This window comes from Triplophysa rosa, linkage group LG19, assembly GCF_024868665.1.
Source record: "Triplophysa rosa linkage group LG19, Trosa_1v2, whole genome shotgun sequence".
Classification (NCBI taxonomy): Eukaryota; Metazoa; Chordata; class Actinopteri; order Cypriniformes; family Nemacheilidae; genus Triplophysa; species Triplophysa rosa.
This window is the reverse complement of record NC_079908.1, coordinates 12,609,329-12,629,854: the sequence shown is the minus strand read 5'-3', so window position 1 is coordinate 12,629,854 and position 20,526 is coordinate 12,609,329. Positions and strand designations below refer to the sequence as shown.

Here is a 20,526-nt window from a genome sequence, read left to right as displayed (position 1 = left end):
AATTTCTCGTGACTAAATTATGTTTTTATCAACGCTCACGTGTAGGATGTTGTTAATAGGATCACATGACCATAAAACATGGCGGACGCAGTATGTCCGAAATGTACTCATACTACTCCCACTCATACTCTACAGAACGTACTGTTTTAACGGCTAATAGGTAGGTACTTATTCAAATTCAGTGATTTCGGAGGCTGCCAACTCTCATGCATTCGCCGTGAGACTCAAGCAATTGAGTGTTTTCTCACGCCACACACCCATTTTCTCACGCAGGGTCACACCCGCCATTTTTTTTCCTGTGGTGTGTAATAAAATTTGTGAAATAAATGCCTAAAAGCCTATCTGTATTTTGGTGCTGCAAACTTTTTTCCTCAGCGGTTTAGCAGTGGACCACAATAGGGAGGCTCAGAGAGATGACGTATTTTTGTATGCAAAACCCTACTTATACTATACCCTTAAATTATGTACTGTTTTTGTTATGGAAAAGTATATACATTTTAGTGCATAGCAAAACTGTATGCACGCACTGGGACATAGACGACACTGTGATCCTTAACTGTCACGAACATCAAAATACAGCTCTTCCTTGCATTTAAGTATTTATTCATTTATTATTTTTTATGTAATATTTACTGTATTTTTTTTTTTTTAAATAATACATTTATTATTTTAGCAGAGCATCTTTTATTTAATTTTATTAATGCAGTGAAGCATCACTAAACTCCGCCCTCTCGCAGCGAGTTGTGGGTAATATCAGTCATTAAGTGTCCATGGATTCACACTTCACATTTTCACCGGAAACAGTAGACCATCCGGGTACTTTAAGAATACTCATTTCAGCATACTATGATTTGGGACATACTAATTCTATTTTCAAATACTATTTAGGATGGATAGATTGCGAATTGGGACACAGCAATAGTTCCAGGAAATAATGGATAAAAGCGTCTGCTAAATGACAAAATGTAAATGCCAATGGTCATATTCTATCGCTGTTCTTCAAACCTTTTCAGGTATTTTTATAATGATGATGTTTGACGAGTGTTGTTTTTTCAAATGCACAGTATAAAAGAATCTCGTAGTGATTTTGGATCGAGCAGTACTTCCTGCTGATCAAAGAGCCGGAGTTCACGGAAGAGCTGTGCATAAAACAGAGAATCGAAGCCTCTGCGATTTCAGAATCGCCTTAGAGAGGTATAATTAGTGTGAATCGCGATATATATATATCGTCCCAGCCCTAATTGTAATATCCAAGCCGGCCTTTAATGAAAGAACATAATATTTTTAATAGTAAATTATATAAAAATGTACAATTTAGAGGAGACTCAGTAAGCCACAGGTTTTTATCTGATGAACTGAGAGGTTTTTTGTAAAGAACAGCCTCTGTGTGTAGTCTGTGATATCCCATTCCTGTCTAAAAACATTAAACACAGACATTATTATAATTCCTGGCCCATCCATTTGTTGTACAGCACAGCCCAAAGCATCGTGGGAATAGACTGTCGTCAGCTCTTTGTAAACTTGTCAAACAATTGCAAAGCTGTTAGCCCACATACGTAATCATTTCTCTCGGACCTTACAACAGAGGGAGATTTATGTGTCCCATAATACAAACATTGCTTTAAATGGGGATTTAATGTACATCAACAGGTCACAGAAAGTATTATGGGTTTAAACCACCAGAGACAAGTTAGGGCACGCAGCCAAACAGAAGCACAGGCCATTTATTCAACACAGCCCGTCATCCCCCGACTGTTGCATGGGGGGGGATTTTGTGGAATGAGGGGGGGTGAGAAAGGGGGCTTTATCAGCTGCTGTGAAGAATTTACATGAGAGCGCCGAGCACCAGGGCTTTTACCCTCTCCCCCCACCAAACAGAGCCATTGCTTCCATCGTACCCCTGCTCGTGTCCCATTTACAGGCTCTCTATTTTGGAATATGTGGTTTGGAAAGCAGTCAAGTTTCATTAATTTCTAGTTTGGGTACAGTATGTTCCTGGACACACATCTGCGAGCGATCATAAACGCTCTGGAATGTTGGCAGAACATCCAGACCTGCCGGCAGCTGATGATGTCATCACTGTGAGGGAAGAGCTGGCGAGCGGCCAGACTGTGGGAGCCAGGAGCTCACTGCCTCTGACAGAGAGAGGAAATGCTCTTTTCTTCTCGCTCATGCCTCACATTTTTCAACGTCTCTATGCTTCAGCAGTCTACATAATAAACACGGGTCAGACTCCGGTGCGGAGGCTAAATTATGCCCGGTTCAGAAATGAAAATAACTTTTCTCACCTTAAGAAACGAGGCTAATATCTGAGAAAAGCTTAGATGGAACGTATAAACAACACACGCTGAGGACACGAACCAGGAAACCAAGGGCTGGCAAAAGCTTCTACACAAAGAAGATAATAGCTCGGCAACAATGGAGCTAAAGAACAGCCCGCGGGCCACGTAACACGACCATAATTGAAACGGCTAATTCGCTGTCATCAAAAGAAGAACAGCTAGTGTGCTTGGAAGTCAACTTGAAGCCAACAGCTTTCTATATTTCTGCGGCTACACTGCAGAATTACGCAAGTTGTGTCACACAGTTGCATAAATACCCGATTGCGATGGCAAAGTGTGTTCGGTGTGCACGTGGGGTCCTGCTGTGTTAGCCCTGCGTCAGTCTACTGAGCTAATGAAGTCAAGTGAGGTCCACTGGTTGGGTCCTCTGGAGAATAGTACACCAACTTAATCAGGCCGGGCCAGGCACTTTAGCTCACTAATGAGACCGTTCACGCGGTCCACAAGTGTGTGCGTGAGTGTACACGTTCGGTTCAATTCGACCATTAGTCTACTCACTACAGCATCAGCCGTCAAATACCTCACTTTAAGTTGACCTCCATTTGTTTGGAAAGTTGGATGCAACAGCTATAGATGTTTACAGCTGTAGAAAAAAAACTAGTAAAAAATTCAAATGATATATGGCAAACAACCCGTGTTGATCTGTAATCCTGCCGTAATGCTCTGCCTCGCCTTTCAAAAATGGATCAAAACATGTCCCTTGGCTAGCCTGCCCAGACCACGCACTGCAGTCTTTGAAGTCACAAGGGAAGCTTGCATAACACTAATAGCACAGCCGTGCTCCAAACGGCTGAGTCACTTTTTCTTTTTTTTGCTTCACAACCCAGCAGCTCCCAGACCACGTTGACCTTAACCTGAGGAAAAACACAAGCACGCGCTATTTCAGCCTCTATTATTGGTCTCGCTCCTCTACCAACCAAACCCGCTCGCGCAGCCAGACGCCAACAAACTCCACCTCCAGCACGAGGCCTCTCAAGCCTCCGAAAAACAACCAGCACGATGCTGTCAAACAATAATTACAAAAAAAAGACAACACAGGAAAGAAAAAAGCTGGCGCAACATTCACTGTACATACTGTACCCTGGGCTGTGGCAGCCGGCCCAGACTGGCGCACTGCCAAGTCCACAATAAAACAAACAGAGACGGCATGCACCAGCTGGGGGGGGCGAAATGATACACCACAATACACATGGCATATTTAATACCATTCCTCCATCTGAAGACAACGGAGCGGAGGAGGAGGGCAGAGCCTCTTGCTTGGTGTCAACGTTGCGAGCGCTGATAAAAATCAAACCGCTCAGAACAGGAAGGATAAAAACAGAAAGTTTGCAATGAAAGAACAAAGCGCAAAAAAACTAAACAAACAAAAAAAAATCAAAGAGCCGTGCCGTCTCAGTGCCTCTCTGCCACTGTCTGTGTCTATAAAAGTGTTTCCACTGAAAAGCTTGAGGATTACACAAGAGTGAAGCTCTCAAGAGCCAGACTGCTACGAACACAAACCAGGTTAGCGTTATGTGTCAAGCGCCGTGGATACGAACGTTGGAACTGTTTTGTTCTTGGGTTTTTTTTGTGTTCTGTTTTGATGCACTAAAAATAAGCCGCTTCGCAGCGCTCGCTTGTTCTGGTTGTTGAGGGAGGATGTCTGGAGCTGGTTCTTTGGTATAGATCTTAAGGAATTATGACTGGTACTTGTGCTCTTTTAAAAGCAAACTGCTGTCGTGATTAGCACCGCTTGCCATTTGACTCTTTGCCATTTCTCCGTTTTGGCTCTCCCTGATGAAGGTGACGTAAAAGACGAGGAAAACAGGAAAATGGAGCTTGTCGACTTTTAAACCGACAGGGCAGTGCTTGGCCACTTCTCAGATGGATGTTTTCACACCTGATTTATTTGAGGGGACAGAGTGGTTTGAAATAGTTTTGGCTTAGGTGCGAATGCCACAAATAAAAATCTATTCTAATATTAAGTTCAGTAATAATAGAAGACGATCAATGTGAAGACAAAAATGAAGAGCAAGATAAATATAAATATAAGATATAGAACAGGAAGATGAAGCATTAGCAAAAGGAGATAAAGAGAAAAAAAAGAGAAAAATCAAAATAGAAAAATAGAAAGAATCATTTTTTAGGTTGGAGTCCTGAGGAGATCAGTACCTAAGAACACTAACAACAAATCAAAAGGTACCTCAGTCCTTCTGTTCGTCGAAGGCCTGAGTAAGGCAGCGGCTATACAAAGGTCTTTTGGAAAGAGGTCTCTGGCCAATGTTCTCATGCAACCCAGATTCTGAGTTTTGGATTATCCAAAGTCATAATATCACATGTCTGGATTACAAAAGTGATACAGAATATACTTGTTTACGAGTACAGGCGTCTGCTGTGTGTCAGTGCGGAATACAAAACAGAGGTATTCATCTGAGTTCAGACCCAGCCTCTTTGTTTTTATCACAGTACAGCTCTCATAAATGTCACCGTGCGGTACATGCACCACGGGCTGCCATTATGAGCACATGAGTACTACAATATCTCCACAGAGTCTCTTATTGAACACGCATCTTGGGATTTGAACGGCCTCTAAAATAAACATTAGATATTTCCTTACAGCAGCGTCTGCCACGCTGAGTCGTGCATGAATTGAATTGGGCGGCCCAGCGTGAGGTGTCACTCATCTCTCCACTCCGCGTGGTTTTAAATGGCACTGCAAAAAGTCAATCTCATCTCACTATATGAAGATATTGACATCAAAATATTTCACCGTGCGAAATTGAATGTCTCTGATTATTTGGTTTGCCGGTGTAATCTCAGAGGTTTTTTTAACTAATCTAATCTAATCTAAAACCCAAATTACTGTGGAATGAATTACCTCAATAAAGAGCTCTTAATTATCATAAACTCGAGGAACAACAAGGAAATTTTACCCTTGTGTGTGTTTGTGAGGACTTTGACTTCTTTGGTCTGTGATTCTAGCAGTCACAGAGGGAACTGAGGGTCCCATTGCTTTAATAGACTATATAAACCAAATTCACTGCAGATCACGGAAGAGCGCTTCTCTTTTAAAGAACAGATAGATTCACTTCCCCCAATAAACTATAAAAAATAAACTGTGCACATATACCTTTTATGATTTACACAAATCAAACTAGCTACTAAATAACTGGAAACATGAAGCTACATACACACTATAGTATCTAGTGTCAACTTTGAGGTGAATGAATAAATCTACACCGAATGGTGCGTTTACTACTAAACTGTAAACTTCAAAAAATGGTGCAAGCCAAGACCTGTAATTGAATAATATTTATAAATGGCATTCATAGCACATAATGCTAAACTCTGCCCACTGGAAAACTCAACCAACCATCATATAGAGAAACTGAGTAAATAAATCAAATAAATTAAATAGGACTTTTTGTTCTCAGTGGACCCAAAATAAAAATTTTAGTGCAAATTCTTATCAAATGAACATCATTCTTTGCTTCACTGAAATACGGGTCTAAGCCATAGACCCCTTCCATAAAGCTCAACATGCCAAGCGTCCAATGGGCTATAAATTGAAGAAGATAGACACAGACCATCAAAATGCAAATGTGTAAACAGACTAGTGCAGATGCAAGCATGCATGTTACCTGAGTGAGACAGCAAGTGCATCCTCAGGCGCAAACTGTCTAGGAAGCGTTTGCCACAAAGCTCACAACCGTAGGTCTTCATTCCACTGTGTAGCTTCCTGCAGGGAGAAACAGGACAAATAACATCAGCCAACACCATTTATGTCACTCACACAAAAAACTATGCGTTTAAGGCACCTGGCTCTAATTGGAGATTTGATTAGTGTGTTAAATAGCGAAGACAGAACAGTATAATTTCACCTCCTGCCAGACAAGCTTACTGTTCCTCCAACACAGGATGAGACAGTTTTAATACCCACAAGACAGTAAGAATTAAACCTGTAGCCTTTCTTGTGGGAAAAAACTAAGTAGATTGAGGTTTCTTACACTGGATAATTTCTCTCTTAAGATAAACAACAGTGCATGCAACCAACTGACTAACTAACCTTGCACATTCATTCATAGCACTTTAGTAACTTAAAGTATAATAAGAATAATAACAATTTAAAAATAATAATAACACCACCACCAACAACAATAATGATAATAATATTAATATTATATTATTTATATTTATTTTAAATGTTTTGATGAAAACAAATACTACTGCTAACAACAACAAAAACAACAATATTTATAATTTTATTATTATTATTTATTTATTTTATTTATTTACTTTTTAATAAATAATTTAATATTTTATAATTACATTTGTTTAATGTTTTGGCAACATTGCATGTAAAACAATCAGGTATCAACTAACAATCAGGTGTCAATAAGGTTCTTTAAAACTGAATTCATAACCACATTAGATGATTGTGATTGGGACTGTTTTTTTTTTCAGATAAAGAACTCATGAAATGCTTTACAAGCAGAAATGATCAATGGCATGAGGTTTCAAAGTCCTATTGTTCATTCATTCGGGACTGTGAGTGGGGATGAAGGGGCCCTTTATCTAAACAGGAACATATAGATGGTCATGAGCCCCGAGATAAGAGTGAATTTAACGCCACTGCAAGACAGGCAGCATTTGGCTGCAGGCTCCATTTCAAACAGGGGGTCAACTTTTTATGAGGCTGAAAGTGAAACATTTGTTCTCGTAATTATAAAAACTCTAGGTTTTTAGGGAAGATTAACCAATCAAAAGTGTCATGCCGTTTAAACTGACGGGTACACGGGTAGTATTAAACATATAGCTAGACAAGTATGCACTAAGTACAGGAATAGATAAAGACCTTGGTTTCTGTTTCCTAGAATAAATCTAACACCAATGCATTTACCATTTGTAAATTAGCATTCTGGTTTGACCCCTTAACCCATGTGCAGATCAGAATTAACTAACGCATGCTCATGTGTGTCTTTCTCAGGGTTGACAACAAAAGGACCCAAGCATCTGCATCTTTTCAGCTGCGCTAATCCTCTGACCCATTGCATCTGATCACTAATAAACCAGTAGAAACAATCATAAGTCAAAGCTGGAGAATTAACAAATTCAAACTAGCTGAAAACTGAGCCACAACCATCCATAAAGAATATACTGTAAAACTCGCTTGCTCACGGCAGGTAAGTTGTTTTATGGTCGCGGTGGAGCTGCGAGCCGCTCAAAGTAGGAACACCGTTTAAACAATGCGAGAACGCTGTGCGAATGCTAGCGAATCGCTGCGAGTGCTGAACTGATTTGGTTTTTATTAGCATGCTTACAGCATTTGGTAATTGTTTCCAGCGTGGTAATTAGCTCATTGTTTGCACTTTAGTGCCAAAAGTATACATCTTTAATGAGAAACAAAAGGCATCCACTTTCTCTACTTTCTATTCATACTATACAGCTAACTCGCATTGCACCAACATGTTTATGTTTGTTTCTTTAAATGACTTTTTTTAACGCTAGTAAAATCCATAAGCTATTTGCTTGAATGCTATGAGTTCATTATCCGTGCTTATCCTTCTATAACTAACCCCAAACTATTTTTTGTTATCAAGCAAACGCTCTTGTTTTCGTTTGAAGTACAGAGCATCGACGTTGCATGCTGGGTCGTAATGATTTAAGCTTTTCTTTTTCCCCCTCATAAACCAGATTTGGCAGAACATGGAAATAGTGGCAAGAATTATGAAGCAAGGAAGTGCGGTTTAACCTCGGTGAGAAAAACAAAACCGATGGAAAACCATTTGGGGGCCGAGAGCCGAAAAAAGAAGACTTCAGAAAATAAACAATAGAGGGGGGTGAGAGAAAACTTGCAGTGCATCCAAAGTCCTGATGGCTGTCTTCTACATGGGGATTGTGGAGACCCAACAAACAAAGAGAAGAATGAGGCAGCAAAGCCCTTTGGCAAGCTGCGAGTAATTAAAAAAGGCCTGTAAACGCCTTCCAGGATAAAGGCCACTTCAAAAGACGGCCGGGCGAGCGAGCGCGCGAGGGGGAGCTGGGAAAAGCCAGAGGTCTGAGCACCTTTGGGATCGGGGCTAATGTGGACAATACAGAGATACTGTAGGGGGACACTCAAAGGCCTTTGTGTGGCCTCAATCTAGCCATAGTTCCTCTCCTGAGGTCTGAGGAGAGAACGCTACAACTGATTAGAGAGAACGTACTGTCAGAGTGACCCTCTGGACCCTGGGGGGACGTTTGAGAGCTGAGAGAAGGTACACCGGACACCTTGAGCAGGAAGGACTTTCACTACATATTACAGGTTCCAATTTTCATGAAATCATTTGTGCAAGAACAATATATGTCTGTGCATTTGTGTCGTCTTAGAAAGACATGTATGTGCAATGCTACAGTTTGCTTAAAAACAGAGGGAGGTAATTAACTTGTGCTTCTTTTTTTACAGGTGGTTGAGAAGAGAGTGTGACCCTGTATGTGACGCGCTCAAACCCGCTTCCACCGTGGATCCCGTTGTAAACGCCAAGTCGTCGGGGCACCTGCCCCAGCAATTATTACAAGTTCTATTTTCTGGACAACCAGAAGTAAAGCCTCTGTAGATTTTATGGGACATATATGCCCCCCTGTTCCACCCACACACCTCCTATGTGTGAACTATGGCAGTTTCTTTCCCCCCAGGCCCCACCAACCAGCTGTGCTCTGGATTTGCCACCGAAACTATAGATGGTGTGTGTGCGAAAGCAACAAAAAGAATGAGGGAGGGACACTCCGTGTGCCCGAAACAGACTGACTGTAGTCATTAAGGAAGCAGGCATAAAACTCTCAAGCCATTTACTCAGTTAATAAGCGACTTTGTCTAACAGTCAGTTTTGACAACGGCAATAAATTTGAAATTTATGTCAACAAAACATATGCTGAACACCTCATTTCAATGCCGGAGTGGCATGCTGGCTCGTAAATCAGCGCCGTGTTTGAAACCCGAGTAGATTACGGGCCTGTGTTATTGAGCTGTTAGAGACCGACCCATATAAATCTGAACTCTCTCACTCGCCGGTGGACTCCAGGCCGTACATCATAGCCAGGAGTTACCCTGTCAGTGTGGCCCACGCGCAGCCCCCCCAGCAGGACGCAAACCTGAAAGATACAAAGGTCCCTCGCCAAGGTCTCGAGAGATACTACATGAAGCAGAACTACATAGTTTGAAATATTATTCACCCTCTTGTCATATCAAACATGTATGACTTATTTTCTTCTGCAGAACACAAATAAAGATATCTTGAAGAATGATGGTAACCGAACAACAGCGTTAGCCATTGACTTCTATTGTATGGACACAAAGCCAATGCAAGTCAATGGGTACCGCTGTTGTTCGATTACCAACATTCTTCAAAATATCTTCTTTTGTGTTCTGCTGAAGAAAGAAAGTCATTCAAGTTTAAAATGACAAGAGGGTGATGTAAATGATGACAGAATTTTCATTTTTGGGCAAACTATCCCTTTAATAAGACATGGGATGCGTTCAAATTCTCCCCAATTTAGTTAAAATTTAAAGGAAATTACCTGAGGGAAACATATTTAGTCCTCACATCAGTGGCAATAAAAGCAGCTGTACTGTCCTCTACCTCTTCCTTTTCATCATGGGGGTCTTTTATTGTCTGGCTCTGCCCCCACGAAACAGGTCGCAGGACTGCTAGGTTCAACAACCGTGCCGGAGGGGCATGCGACACTAGCAGCAGGAGAGCCTACGTACGCTAGGCCACGGCCTCCGCTAAAGAAATGATAATGCAGAGAGTATCATGGGAGAGTGGAAGGCTGTTCCTGGGAACAGAGAAGCTGGCCCGTGCAGCCAACCATGCCACTCATTCATCTGCTTTTAGAAGGACCCACTCCATCCCTAAAAGGCATGCCAGCCCATGTGCACACTCAGATTAAGGTATTTGTCAAAAGGGGCCAACAATGCACGAGAGAGAGAAAGAAAAAACGTGAGGGGGGGCAATCTGTCAATCCGCTGCTGCACTTGAGCTTAATAGAGATTTCAGTGAGGTGCTGACACCATGCTGCCTCAACATTACCATAATGACGATTAATGTTAATGGACTTTTCAAAAGATCCTTTAGTGAAGGACAGTTGACTTCCGTTGGCTACAAAGTGTATATTCTTACAATGTCAATAGTAAAACTTTTGCTTTTATACCCACAAAAGGACAGGACTGTGTGAATAATGGTTGCTTCCAAACAGTGTGAGACTCTAACTTAAATCTGTAAATAAACAAAGACTTGAGATTCGGAAAAAATGTCTAAACGAAATGCTACAATGTTTATAAATAAATAAATATGATTCCACACTATTTCTGGGACACTTATCAAAGTTTCTGCTATTTATTGGCAATGTTAACTTCTTTGAACAAAAGGTCAGATTTCTTTGCTCCAACTGAAGCTCACAAGAATGTCTGCTGGAACATTCTCGTCATGCTGGAATAGCACAGATCGCCAGGTTTTTGCACAATTTTGCAGACCACATGTTAGCTCAAGTGCATGCTGGGACATACAGTACAAATATGTATTTTGTAAAATGAACGCGACTTATAATGATTTATAACAATTGACATAAGATTTCCATCTAAATGTATATAAATACACAAATATACTGTAAATAAATATAAGATAATAAATTATATATCAATACATTTCATGGGAATGTTCGTATTAAATGATTCAAATCGCAAATATACTTTTTTCATTAGCAGTCCAAGATTGTTGACCCTTAGACAAACAACAATAGAGCACAATACAGGATTACAAGAAAGTTTGAATGAGAAGCCCAATATGAAAACCACAAATCTGGTTTTGTCCGAACTCCGAGGGATGACACATCTCTAAACCGACTGTCTGCGTTCTCTCCGCTTTATTTTAGCAATCTTCTCCGAGACGACCAGTGCGTCTTTCCTCCAGTCTTTTCCAGCCCATTAAGAGTGAATGAGGCAAACAATGGCGAATCAGATGGCGGGGAAACAAAAACAAAAACGACAGCATCCCCAACAAAAACCAACCAAATTTCAGCTGTTGGAGATAAGCCCACCCTTAACCCCTGAAACTGCAACCATGAAAAGCCATTACGGCGTTTATGAGCCGTGCGCCACTTCTCGCTCTCTCTCTTTATCTCTTTCGCTCACACACAATGTGGTTACGCTCTATAAGATACAATTGTGCTTGAATATATTATTTTGACTGACAGAAAATTACATAGTACTGCCAATCTCCCTCACTGTTTACCAACCCGGTCTTTATGTCTATCCTTTGTTTCAAGATCTTTTTTCTTTCTTTTCCCTTTTTTCATCATCAGAATGTATCAAATGGCTGGGTAATTCTCAGCGGCGCGAGCTGTTTATCAGGAGTACTCCTGTACATATCAATGACTCGGCCCTCTCTCCCTGCGGCGAGACATTCATATGAATTCCAGCCACACTCACACATACTGCAAACTCGTGCTAAGCATAGATGAGAAGCGGTGAAAGAGAGACAGAGGAAGAAAGAGAGAGAGGGAGATGGGCAGACAGTCTGAGAGCAAGATCGAGGGTGGCTGCCTTTATTACAATTCGGAAAGGGCTTTTTTCCTCGCTTTGCACACAAACAGATTAATAGAAACAGATTTCACCTACAGCTTGACAGATAAGGACAGACAACATTCTTACGGCGAGTCGCGCGAATGAGAGCAAAAAGGCAGGTAATCAAAACATTTCAAGGGTTTGTTTCTCAATAACAGCCACGGTATCGACTCCGTTTCAACATCTAGCGAGAAGCCTACAGTACATAGGCTGCATTTTAAAGGAACCATGAGTTCGATTCTGACTCAAAGGCATAATTGTGCTGCCTTCTAAGGGACCTAATTTTAGCTTAATTTTAACAGCATATTCTTTATAGAATATGTACCATCAAAATGCATTTTGATAAAACGAAAATAGTGCGAGACAAACTTTGCTTCTAACATTCAATACTACGCTCAAGTGTGTGCTATGTATTTCAGGCTTAGTGGAATATATTATTTTAACAACATGCTTTTACCTATAACAAGACAACCAATCATCTTCAAGTTCCGTAAGCAATCAAAATCGGTCACTTACAAGGTTCATTTTTTTATAAAACGCAATATTAGAAGGCTGTAAATAACATGGCACCTCACCAGGTTTTGGACAGAGGCATTGTATTTATAACACGGCCCCGTTAGCTGAAATTACCAAAAATGCCCTGAACATTTTTTTTACACTCCATGCCCGAAGTCAACAATAAATCCCTGCCTTGTTTTGCGGATCAAGGTTGTTTTTCGGCGAACGTAACACGCTGGGTGGCTGAACCACACTGTGGAGACTAGGTTAAATAAGCAGCATGTTGTCCAGGCTCTCCTATGTGAAGGGGAGGGGGGTCTCTTCAAAAACAAGACAGTGAAGGTGTATTGGGAGTCTGGGGCGTTGAACAAAGCTCAATTATGTTGTCCGGGGGAACGACACAGCACCGCTTTCATTATCCTTTCGAAGCCTCTTTTCTGTGGAGTCAACAGGCAGAACTGTGGCGCATTAGCCACACACAAGAGCTCTGTCAGGAAGCGGGCTTAAGCCGGCGCTCCTAATTGCGCTACCTGGGAAAGAGAGACACATTCCCCTTTCTAATCCACAATTTATACCTGTACCTCCACAGCGGAGACTGGGGGAATAGATTTCGCACCTAATGCCTCATTCGCCGGCATTATGAGACGGCCTACACCGTTAACCTAATGACACTAACTAGCAAGCTATGACCGGCTCGTCTGCCAATAAAAAGCGATACAGCTACGTTTAAGATTATTGATGGAGGGGTCTTTTTTTGGCGGACACCCGTGTTTGCAAATATATCAGGTTTGTGTTCAGTGATTACCTCTGTGATTTGAAAGCCTGTGACGGTTACAATAATAGCTGTGCCGGCTAATCAAGGGTTTGCGCGTCTTGGTAAAAATGAGACTGAGAACAGAGAAAAGAAAAGAGAGAGAGTAAAAAGAAGAAAACAAGAAAAACGTCGGGTTAACTGACATCTTTAAGCCTGGCGGAGAAGGAGGTTAAATACCAGCGCTAGCTCCCAAATCCTCTTTTTCTTCTTCTCTTATCAAAACGCCCGCCACTTTCCATCTCTGAATATAGCAATTCTTTCATTTCTCAAAATTCCGCCGCAGTTTGTTATGTTCTTGTTTTCCTCCGTTCCCATTTGTTGATCTTCAGATCTGTGAGGCTAGCGCACACAAGCTCGCTGTGGCTCTATAAAAAGCTCCAGACGAGAGTTCCCTACGCCATGCATTATTCATGGGCATCACCTTCAATCATGTGGCAGAAACCTCAAGGATGTCTAACTTTAGGTCTTCTCTTTTTGAAAAAGAAGACAGAAGCAGCCAAGAAACATTCTAGTATGTCTTGTATAATTTATTCCCTGTTCAGAGGACTTCAAATACTTGTACCCTCTTGTGTGTTTCAGTTTATATGTGCCAGTGCTCCGGGAGAAATACATTTCTTCCTGTTCTAACAAGCTGGCACCTGTTACATTAATAAAGATGAAACTAAATAACAACCTGTACAAGGTAGAATGCGCAAAAACAAGATGCTAAAATTTAAGAGGAACAGCCTGTGAAGCACGGTACTGATGTATTGTCATTACTATAAAAAAAAACCTTTACATCAAATCGTGGCATCATTACCACCACCTGGTATGACTTTCTTGGTAAACAGATTTTGTTCGGCTGTCTGGGCACAAAATGATTTTTAAAGGGCCAGTCAACAAGCAGGCTATTATCTGAATTTCGGCTGCAGTTTTAAATTATGACGATATAACACAATCCAGTTTGTATAGATTTTGCCTCAGACAATGACAGGTGGGAGCATTCTGGTGGCCCATGGATTTTATGGATTTTGTTTTTGGTTTGATTTATGGTTTTATTCTGGTAGTCACGTGGACCAGACAGGGTGCTTTGGCCGAACTTGACCACAGTAACGTGAGACCGCGTAAACACCATCCGCCCTCCGGTGCCGCGATACCACCTCGTCTGAGCCGCAGGGGGAGTTTCAGGTGCTGGAGCGCACGCGCTCGCACCCCTCTGTCAAGACGAGGCATCTGCACAGTCATCCCCCCTCACCCGGCTTAGGAACAGCAGTGGTCTGAAATAGCCAGGATGCAGTGTCCCTCCGTCTGCAGTAAACAAGCCTCCCGTCTGGCACGGTAGAGCGGCATCCGAGCACTGCTACGTGCAGATTCACAATCCATGTTACTCACCAACAAACCAGCCTCTCACCGAGAAAACGGCAAAACAGCTAGGAAAAGAGGAGGATGAGGGGAGGAGGAAATAAAGCCGTGAAGACATACTGAGAGACTGAAAGAGAAAGATAGCCAGATAAAGTGAGAAATAAGATATAAACAAAAACAAAGCGATGTCAAGAATGTGCACCGTATTACATTTCTGTTGTGACATTGATAATGGCTCTCACAGAGATTTTGCGTCAGTCCTGTCTGGTGGTTTGTGTCGCCGGTTATTATTTTACAGAATAGGGCAGTGTGTGAAACTCAGCTGAGCGCAGTTATGAACCACATGGCAGGTGGCATTAGAAAAATGTGAGGCAAATTTTGGCCGGCATAGCGAGAAACGGTTAATACAGAAGAACTCTTGACAACTCTCTCGCTCTGACAATTATCTTACAATTGTGTCATATCTGCCAAAATTGTTAGCATGGGCTTTAACGCTATTGCAACCTCTGAGATCTGTTCAGCTCTACGATAGGTCAAGCTATTTATATTGCGAAAATTATTTACTTTTACACCATTTTTACTAACTAAAATCTAAATCTTATTCCACATTGCAACACTGTACAGAGTTAAAGGGATAGTTCACCCAAATATAAAAATTCTGTCATCATTTACTCATCCTCATGTCATTCAAAACCTGTATATGACACAAAATAAGATATTTTGAGAAATGTGGTTTTGTGTCCATACAATTGAAGTCGAAGGGGTCCAATGTTTTTTGGTTAACGACATTCTTAAAGAAATCTTCTTTTGTGTTCTGCAGAAGAAAGAAAGATCGTACAGGTTTAAAATGACATGAGGGTAAATAAAATAACAATTACAAGAACAACAAATAATTTTCATTTTTGGGTTAACTATCCCATGTACCACAATGGAATTGTATTAATTGCATCTACCCATTAAGAACTTTTGTGCATAGTCACATCAATTATAATAAAAATAAAAATAGGAACGGTAGCACTTTAGTATAGGGACCAATTCTCACTATTAACTAGTTGCTTATTAGCATGCATATTAATAGCATATTGGCTGTTTATTAGTACTTAAAAAAGCACATATTCCGCATTATCACACTCTACGTCCCAAATCCTATCCAATAACTACCTTACTAACTATTAATAAGCACCATATTAGGAGTTTATTGAGGCAAAAGTCGTAGTTAATGGTTTGTAGCAAGAATTGGACCTTAAAAAAAACCATAGGAACAAATAAAATTATGATTCGTTCCTCGAATTTGAAAAAATGAACCCATAGATATTCTATATAGGTCACATGCATTCATTCATAAGAACATAAGGACATTTTTAAATAAAAAACCGTTTTTCCCCATAAATTTAAAACGAAACATATTTTTTGACCTATATTATTTTTATTAATTATTTTTATCAGAAAAATCAAGTGAGAATAATATTCCATTGTCGTAACAAAGCACAGACAGTTAAAGCTAATCAGATAAGCTATCAGACAGTTCCTGGATCAGTGCCAGGGTGCAAACACCTCCACTGATGCTTATTTACAGTGCTGAGAGTGGGAGAAGGCATGGGGTGGGATGAAGGGGCTGGAGGAAGTAATGGCTGGGTGATATAGGTTCACCCCAGGCCTCATTACTGGCCGCCTGCTGTCTGAGAAGAGAGAAAAGCAGAGCGAGGAGCCTTAGCTGTGGAATGAGAGCGTAAGGAGAAATCAATACGGCTCCCATGACTCAGCCACGCTCTCCCTCTCAATGCGAGGGGAAATCAAAACAGACTTCTGTACAAAACTAATAACTATCAGCAGCATAAATGCCTGGGAGGACTTGTCACTCCTGAGCCGAGTGCTCAGTGAAAGAGATAGAGACAGAGCGGGAGAATGAGAGACAGAGGGAATAAGAGAGAGGTCCAGTCAGAAACGTCTGTCTCTCTCTCTCATCTTTCACATCTCAGCAGGGGCACAATAACAGGCTGGATGCAGGTACACAGAAAACACACATAAACCTTTCTGAGGTCTTTTAACACGCATCTCCAACTGTCATGTTACATCACACACATAACCGCTCTGAGCGGTCTGAGCCGTATTTTTGTCTTGTTTCAAGGATAATTTTACTGTAAACCACAGATGTAGTTAAGAATTTAACATTTCTTTTTATATAATACATTTCTTAATTATAAGAATTAATACATTCTTACAGCTCCAATTTTAAAGCATAAAAAACAACGTGTCTATTGTGGTAAAAAGTCAACTTATCTTATGAGCGCTGTTGAGCTAAAAACAACACAATCTGTTCTTAACTGAACATATCTCTGGGTCTAGTTAAGGACAACACATTTAGTGTTACTTTTAACTCAACCTTGTGTTGATTTAGTTGTAAAAATCAGGAACGCGGCGGTCGTTGTCCGTGCTGCGCATCTAAAGACCATGAATAATGCATTGAGGAGTGGCGAGCGCCGTAGTGGCTGCCTGGCTTCATCAAACACTTCTCGTGCTCGGTGAGGTGTCATGTCTTTCAACAGATGCATGCAACAAAAGAGTAATTAATAGCCCAGCGGCGAGCGTTAGAATCCCCCACGCCTCAATATGTCTTCATTTGCCATCCAGTATACGGCGAGATAGAGCTTTCTGCGGGCCATGTTTCTCATCATTATGCCCATCAACGGCAGCCGGCCTCAGCAGGAGAATTCGCAAGCTTATTCTGATTCACGCCCCACTAACACAGTCCACCGCCATAACGTACAGAATAAACAAATCACGCTGTCTGTGTATAAAAGGTCCGATGATTGAAGAACGTAATATTGTAGACAAAGTGTACAGCAACTGTCAAACATCTAGATAAAACAACTGCAGGCTAAACCATTAACATAAGCGATGTCTAATAATTACACAATCAATGAATCTGGAATAAAAGGAGGACTGAGATATAAGACTAGCTGGTAGACTTGGAATCTTCTGAAACTTTTTTGGTTTTTATTACATAAAAAACTGGAGAGACATTATTCTAACGCAGGGTGTATCATTTGATATGTTCAATTGATCCCCAGGGGCAAAATCCTAAAATGAGCGATTCTCATGGATGTGTGAGCCGTAACGGTATGACGCTCTTCAACTTGACAGATGAAATGAGATTTGGGAGAGATCTGTAAGCGCACCTAAATATATTGCTGCATCTATCATCTCATCAACTGTATGACATCACATACACATAATCTTGTTCAAAAACGTACGCCTTGAGGTGAAAAACAACCTATTTCAGGAAATCAGGATGCAAGAGTCTGCATTACGATTCCTAACACTTAACATATGAAATAAAAGTTGAACAGTTTGTTGACTGTGTTCAAAAACTGTACAAATAATCTGAAACGCAGCTAAACTAAACACACATAAGCACACAGAATGAGAGCTGCACACCATTCTCCTACAGATTAGTATGATGTTATTAAGACATCTGTCCCCTTTCTCTAGAGATTTCCGGGTCAAACTGTGGGTTTTCACGAAAGCGATGTCGTTTCAATGTCCGGCGACTGAAGCATTTAAATCAGCATTTTAACAAACGACTCCACCATCCCTCACCGAAAGAAATCCCTCGTGTTACTCGAGACAAGCAATTTGCCTTTTTCGTTGTTTGCTTGACCTAGAGAAAACAATTTCAAAGGGTCTTCCTGTGGGTTTAACAGCTCAGTTGAACAGGTAGGCATCGGGCGGCTTTTTTCCTCGAGAAGATGAATTGGTAAGCTGTCGGTTCGAGACAGGGCGAGTAGTTGTGTTTCTGTAATAGGACACTGGAAGTGTCTTTGATTAATGAAAGTGTGATACTAAGCTGTTAGAAAGCCTTCCCTGCTGAAAGAGCGATTGAAGAGAGGATACACGCAGACAGATGCAAGAACACGGCTGAACCTGGAGGAGAGGAGCGGTTTGGAGTCTCATAAAGCACGGGAGGGAGGTCGTGGGTTTGGGACGGGTGACGGCTGTGGGGTTTAAACACCAGTTTCTTTTGTACGGAAGGGGAGACGTTAGTGAAGGAATCTTTTGATAATGCGTATCATTTATCAGCAGATTTGCTATTAAACGCTTGAGCCGTCAAACAGAACGGCCATTTTAAGAGTTTAAGTGTCTTAAATATGAACATTTCAAGTCTAAATGTACAATAAAAAGAAATTTATTGCATTTCATTAGATAGGAGACAAATGTGCCTTGAGTTAAATCGCAATTATGAGAGAGAAATTACAGGATTGGATTTTCCTTTCTTCTCGAGCTTTTCCATCAACAACAGACCCGAGTTTTGCCGTAAACCAGTTCCTTCATTCTTGTTTGTCTAAATACATTTTCTTCTGTCTTTTATTTAGAACTTCTTTCCTCTGGCTCGAGTCTGAAAACCTCAGAAAGAAACACTGCGCTCAACCAAACACGTCCTTCTCAAAACATGTTGGAAAGGGTTTGTTTACCCGGTTTTTATAAATGCCCAACAATGCTAAGTTTGAGAAGCAAGAACACACTGTTGATCTGCTGACAAACCGAGTGGCGTTCCAACGCCCGAGGATAACTTGAAATAAACGATTGTCTACATAAAACATATCTGACAATCTAGTCACGAACATCTTTCCATTCCAACAAAACGGGTTTGCATTTAATAATAGTTTCAGTTAAACATCTCTTAATTTAAAAATAAAACACACAACAGAGAATCGGATCGCCGGGGTTGATTGGTTGCTTGTTTCTTCGCATGTTTATTGAGCAATTGTATTATTACATTTCAAGGCAGAACGTGTTTAATGAGATGATTACTTATCCCGGGATGACATTTCTGGGAGAGTGCATCAAGGGGTTTTCCTCCGAGCACTAGCTTTATAAGCTTTCTTATAACTCGTCACCCAAAATGCTTCAAGATGGCCAGAAGAATTGAGATACGAAAAATCAACCTTCAACAGACTTCAAACAAACCTCTATAAACAAACAAACATTTTCTCCCTCCAAAAAGTGTTTTCTCTCCAACCCCCTTGTGCCAAAAGACTTGGACTAGATTATTTTAGGGGGGGGGTTGGGGGGTACGGAAGAAAGGATGTTTATCCTCGCCTGGTTTCTAGGCTTCAAGTTCTCCCAAGGGAGCGCATTCCTCACCCAAAGCATGACTAAAGGTATGTGAGCCATCTGGACAAAGCCACTGGCCACAATGGCCCTACACACCCGACCCAAAGAGCCCTTTCATTCATCGGCCTGGACCTTGATATCCATCTGCTCTGGAAGGGTCAAATATAATTTCAACTGTTATCAATTGTGCTTGCTTGCGTGGGCCACAGCAGGAGCACCAAAAGGTGCGATGGCAAAACAAAACTTTTAAAACAAAAATGAATGGTTTAGCATGAATGGTACCCAACGTAACCACAGCTAAAGTGAACATTGGCAAAGAACGTCACAGATGCAGCGCAATCTAAATTCGCAAGTTTAAATGTCACATTACATCTAAATCTGATTCATTATCAATAACATGATCATTAGGAAAATGCCACGTTAGTGAAAGTGCAGCAGTGGCCGATGTTTATTCCGTCTCGTAATGTGAACTGAATTTAAAGCAGAGCTGCAGACGCAATACAGCAATGAACCTCTGGCCCTTCACGCTGCTCAAATATATCAGTGTACGCCAGAAATCTCAGTGCAAACTTTATCGTTTTCGTCTCTGGTTGCCGGGCAGCTGCTACAGAGCGCTGGATCTGCTGGAGGGGGTCTGATTAAGGTAGACTGGAGTGGGCTGGAGGAGCCGTACCTCCACCTGGAGCCCCCCGTGTCCTCCAGAGACCTCCAGAGTTAGAGCATTGATACACACGTGCACATGTTCAGGGCCTCGCAGACTCTCACGGGGAATCGCGCTGCCACTAATAAAGAAGCTGGATTTGATAATCAGCTCAGACAGTCAATTTGCAAATAAC

The 20,526-nt window shown here is 41.3% G+C and overlaps 1 protein-coding gene and 1 long non-coding RNA gene across 4 annotated transcripts in view; one reads left to right on the top strand and one right to left on the bottom strand.

Annotated features, from left to right (window-relative positions):
• Positions 1-20,526, bottom strand: part of zbtb16a (zinc finger and BTB domain containing 16a) — a 102,460-nt gene that overhangs the window by 56,643 nt on the left and 25,291 nt on the right. For all 3 annotated transcript variants that reach the window (XM_057361139.1, XM_057361141.1, XM_057361140.1), the window contains exon 3: positions 5,963-6,060. In XM_057361139.1, the coding sequence (XP_057217122.1) occupies positions 5,963-6,060 (98 nt within the window). The remainder of the gene's footprint in view (positions 1-5,962; positions 6,061-20,526) is intronic.
• Positions 3,508-9,571, top strand: LOC130570727 (uncharacterized). The gene is made up of 4 exons (XR_008964989.1): positions 3,508-3,845; positions 7,309-7,504; positions 8,016-8,625; positions 8,767-9,571. It is a non-coding gene; the product is annotated as an uncharacterized LOC130570727 (long non-coding RNA).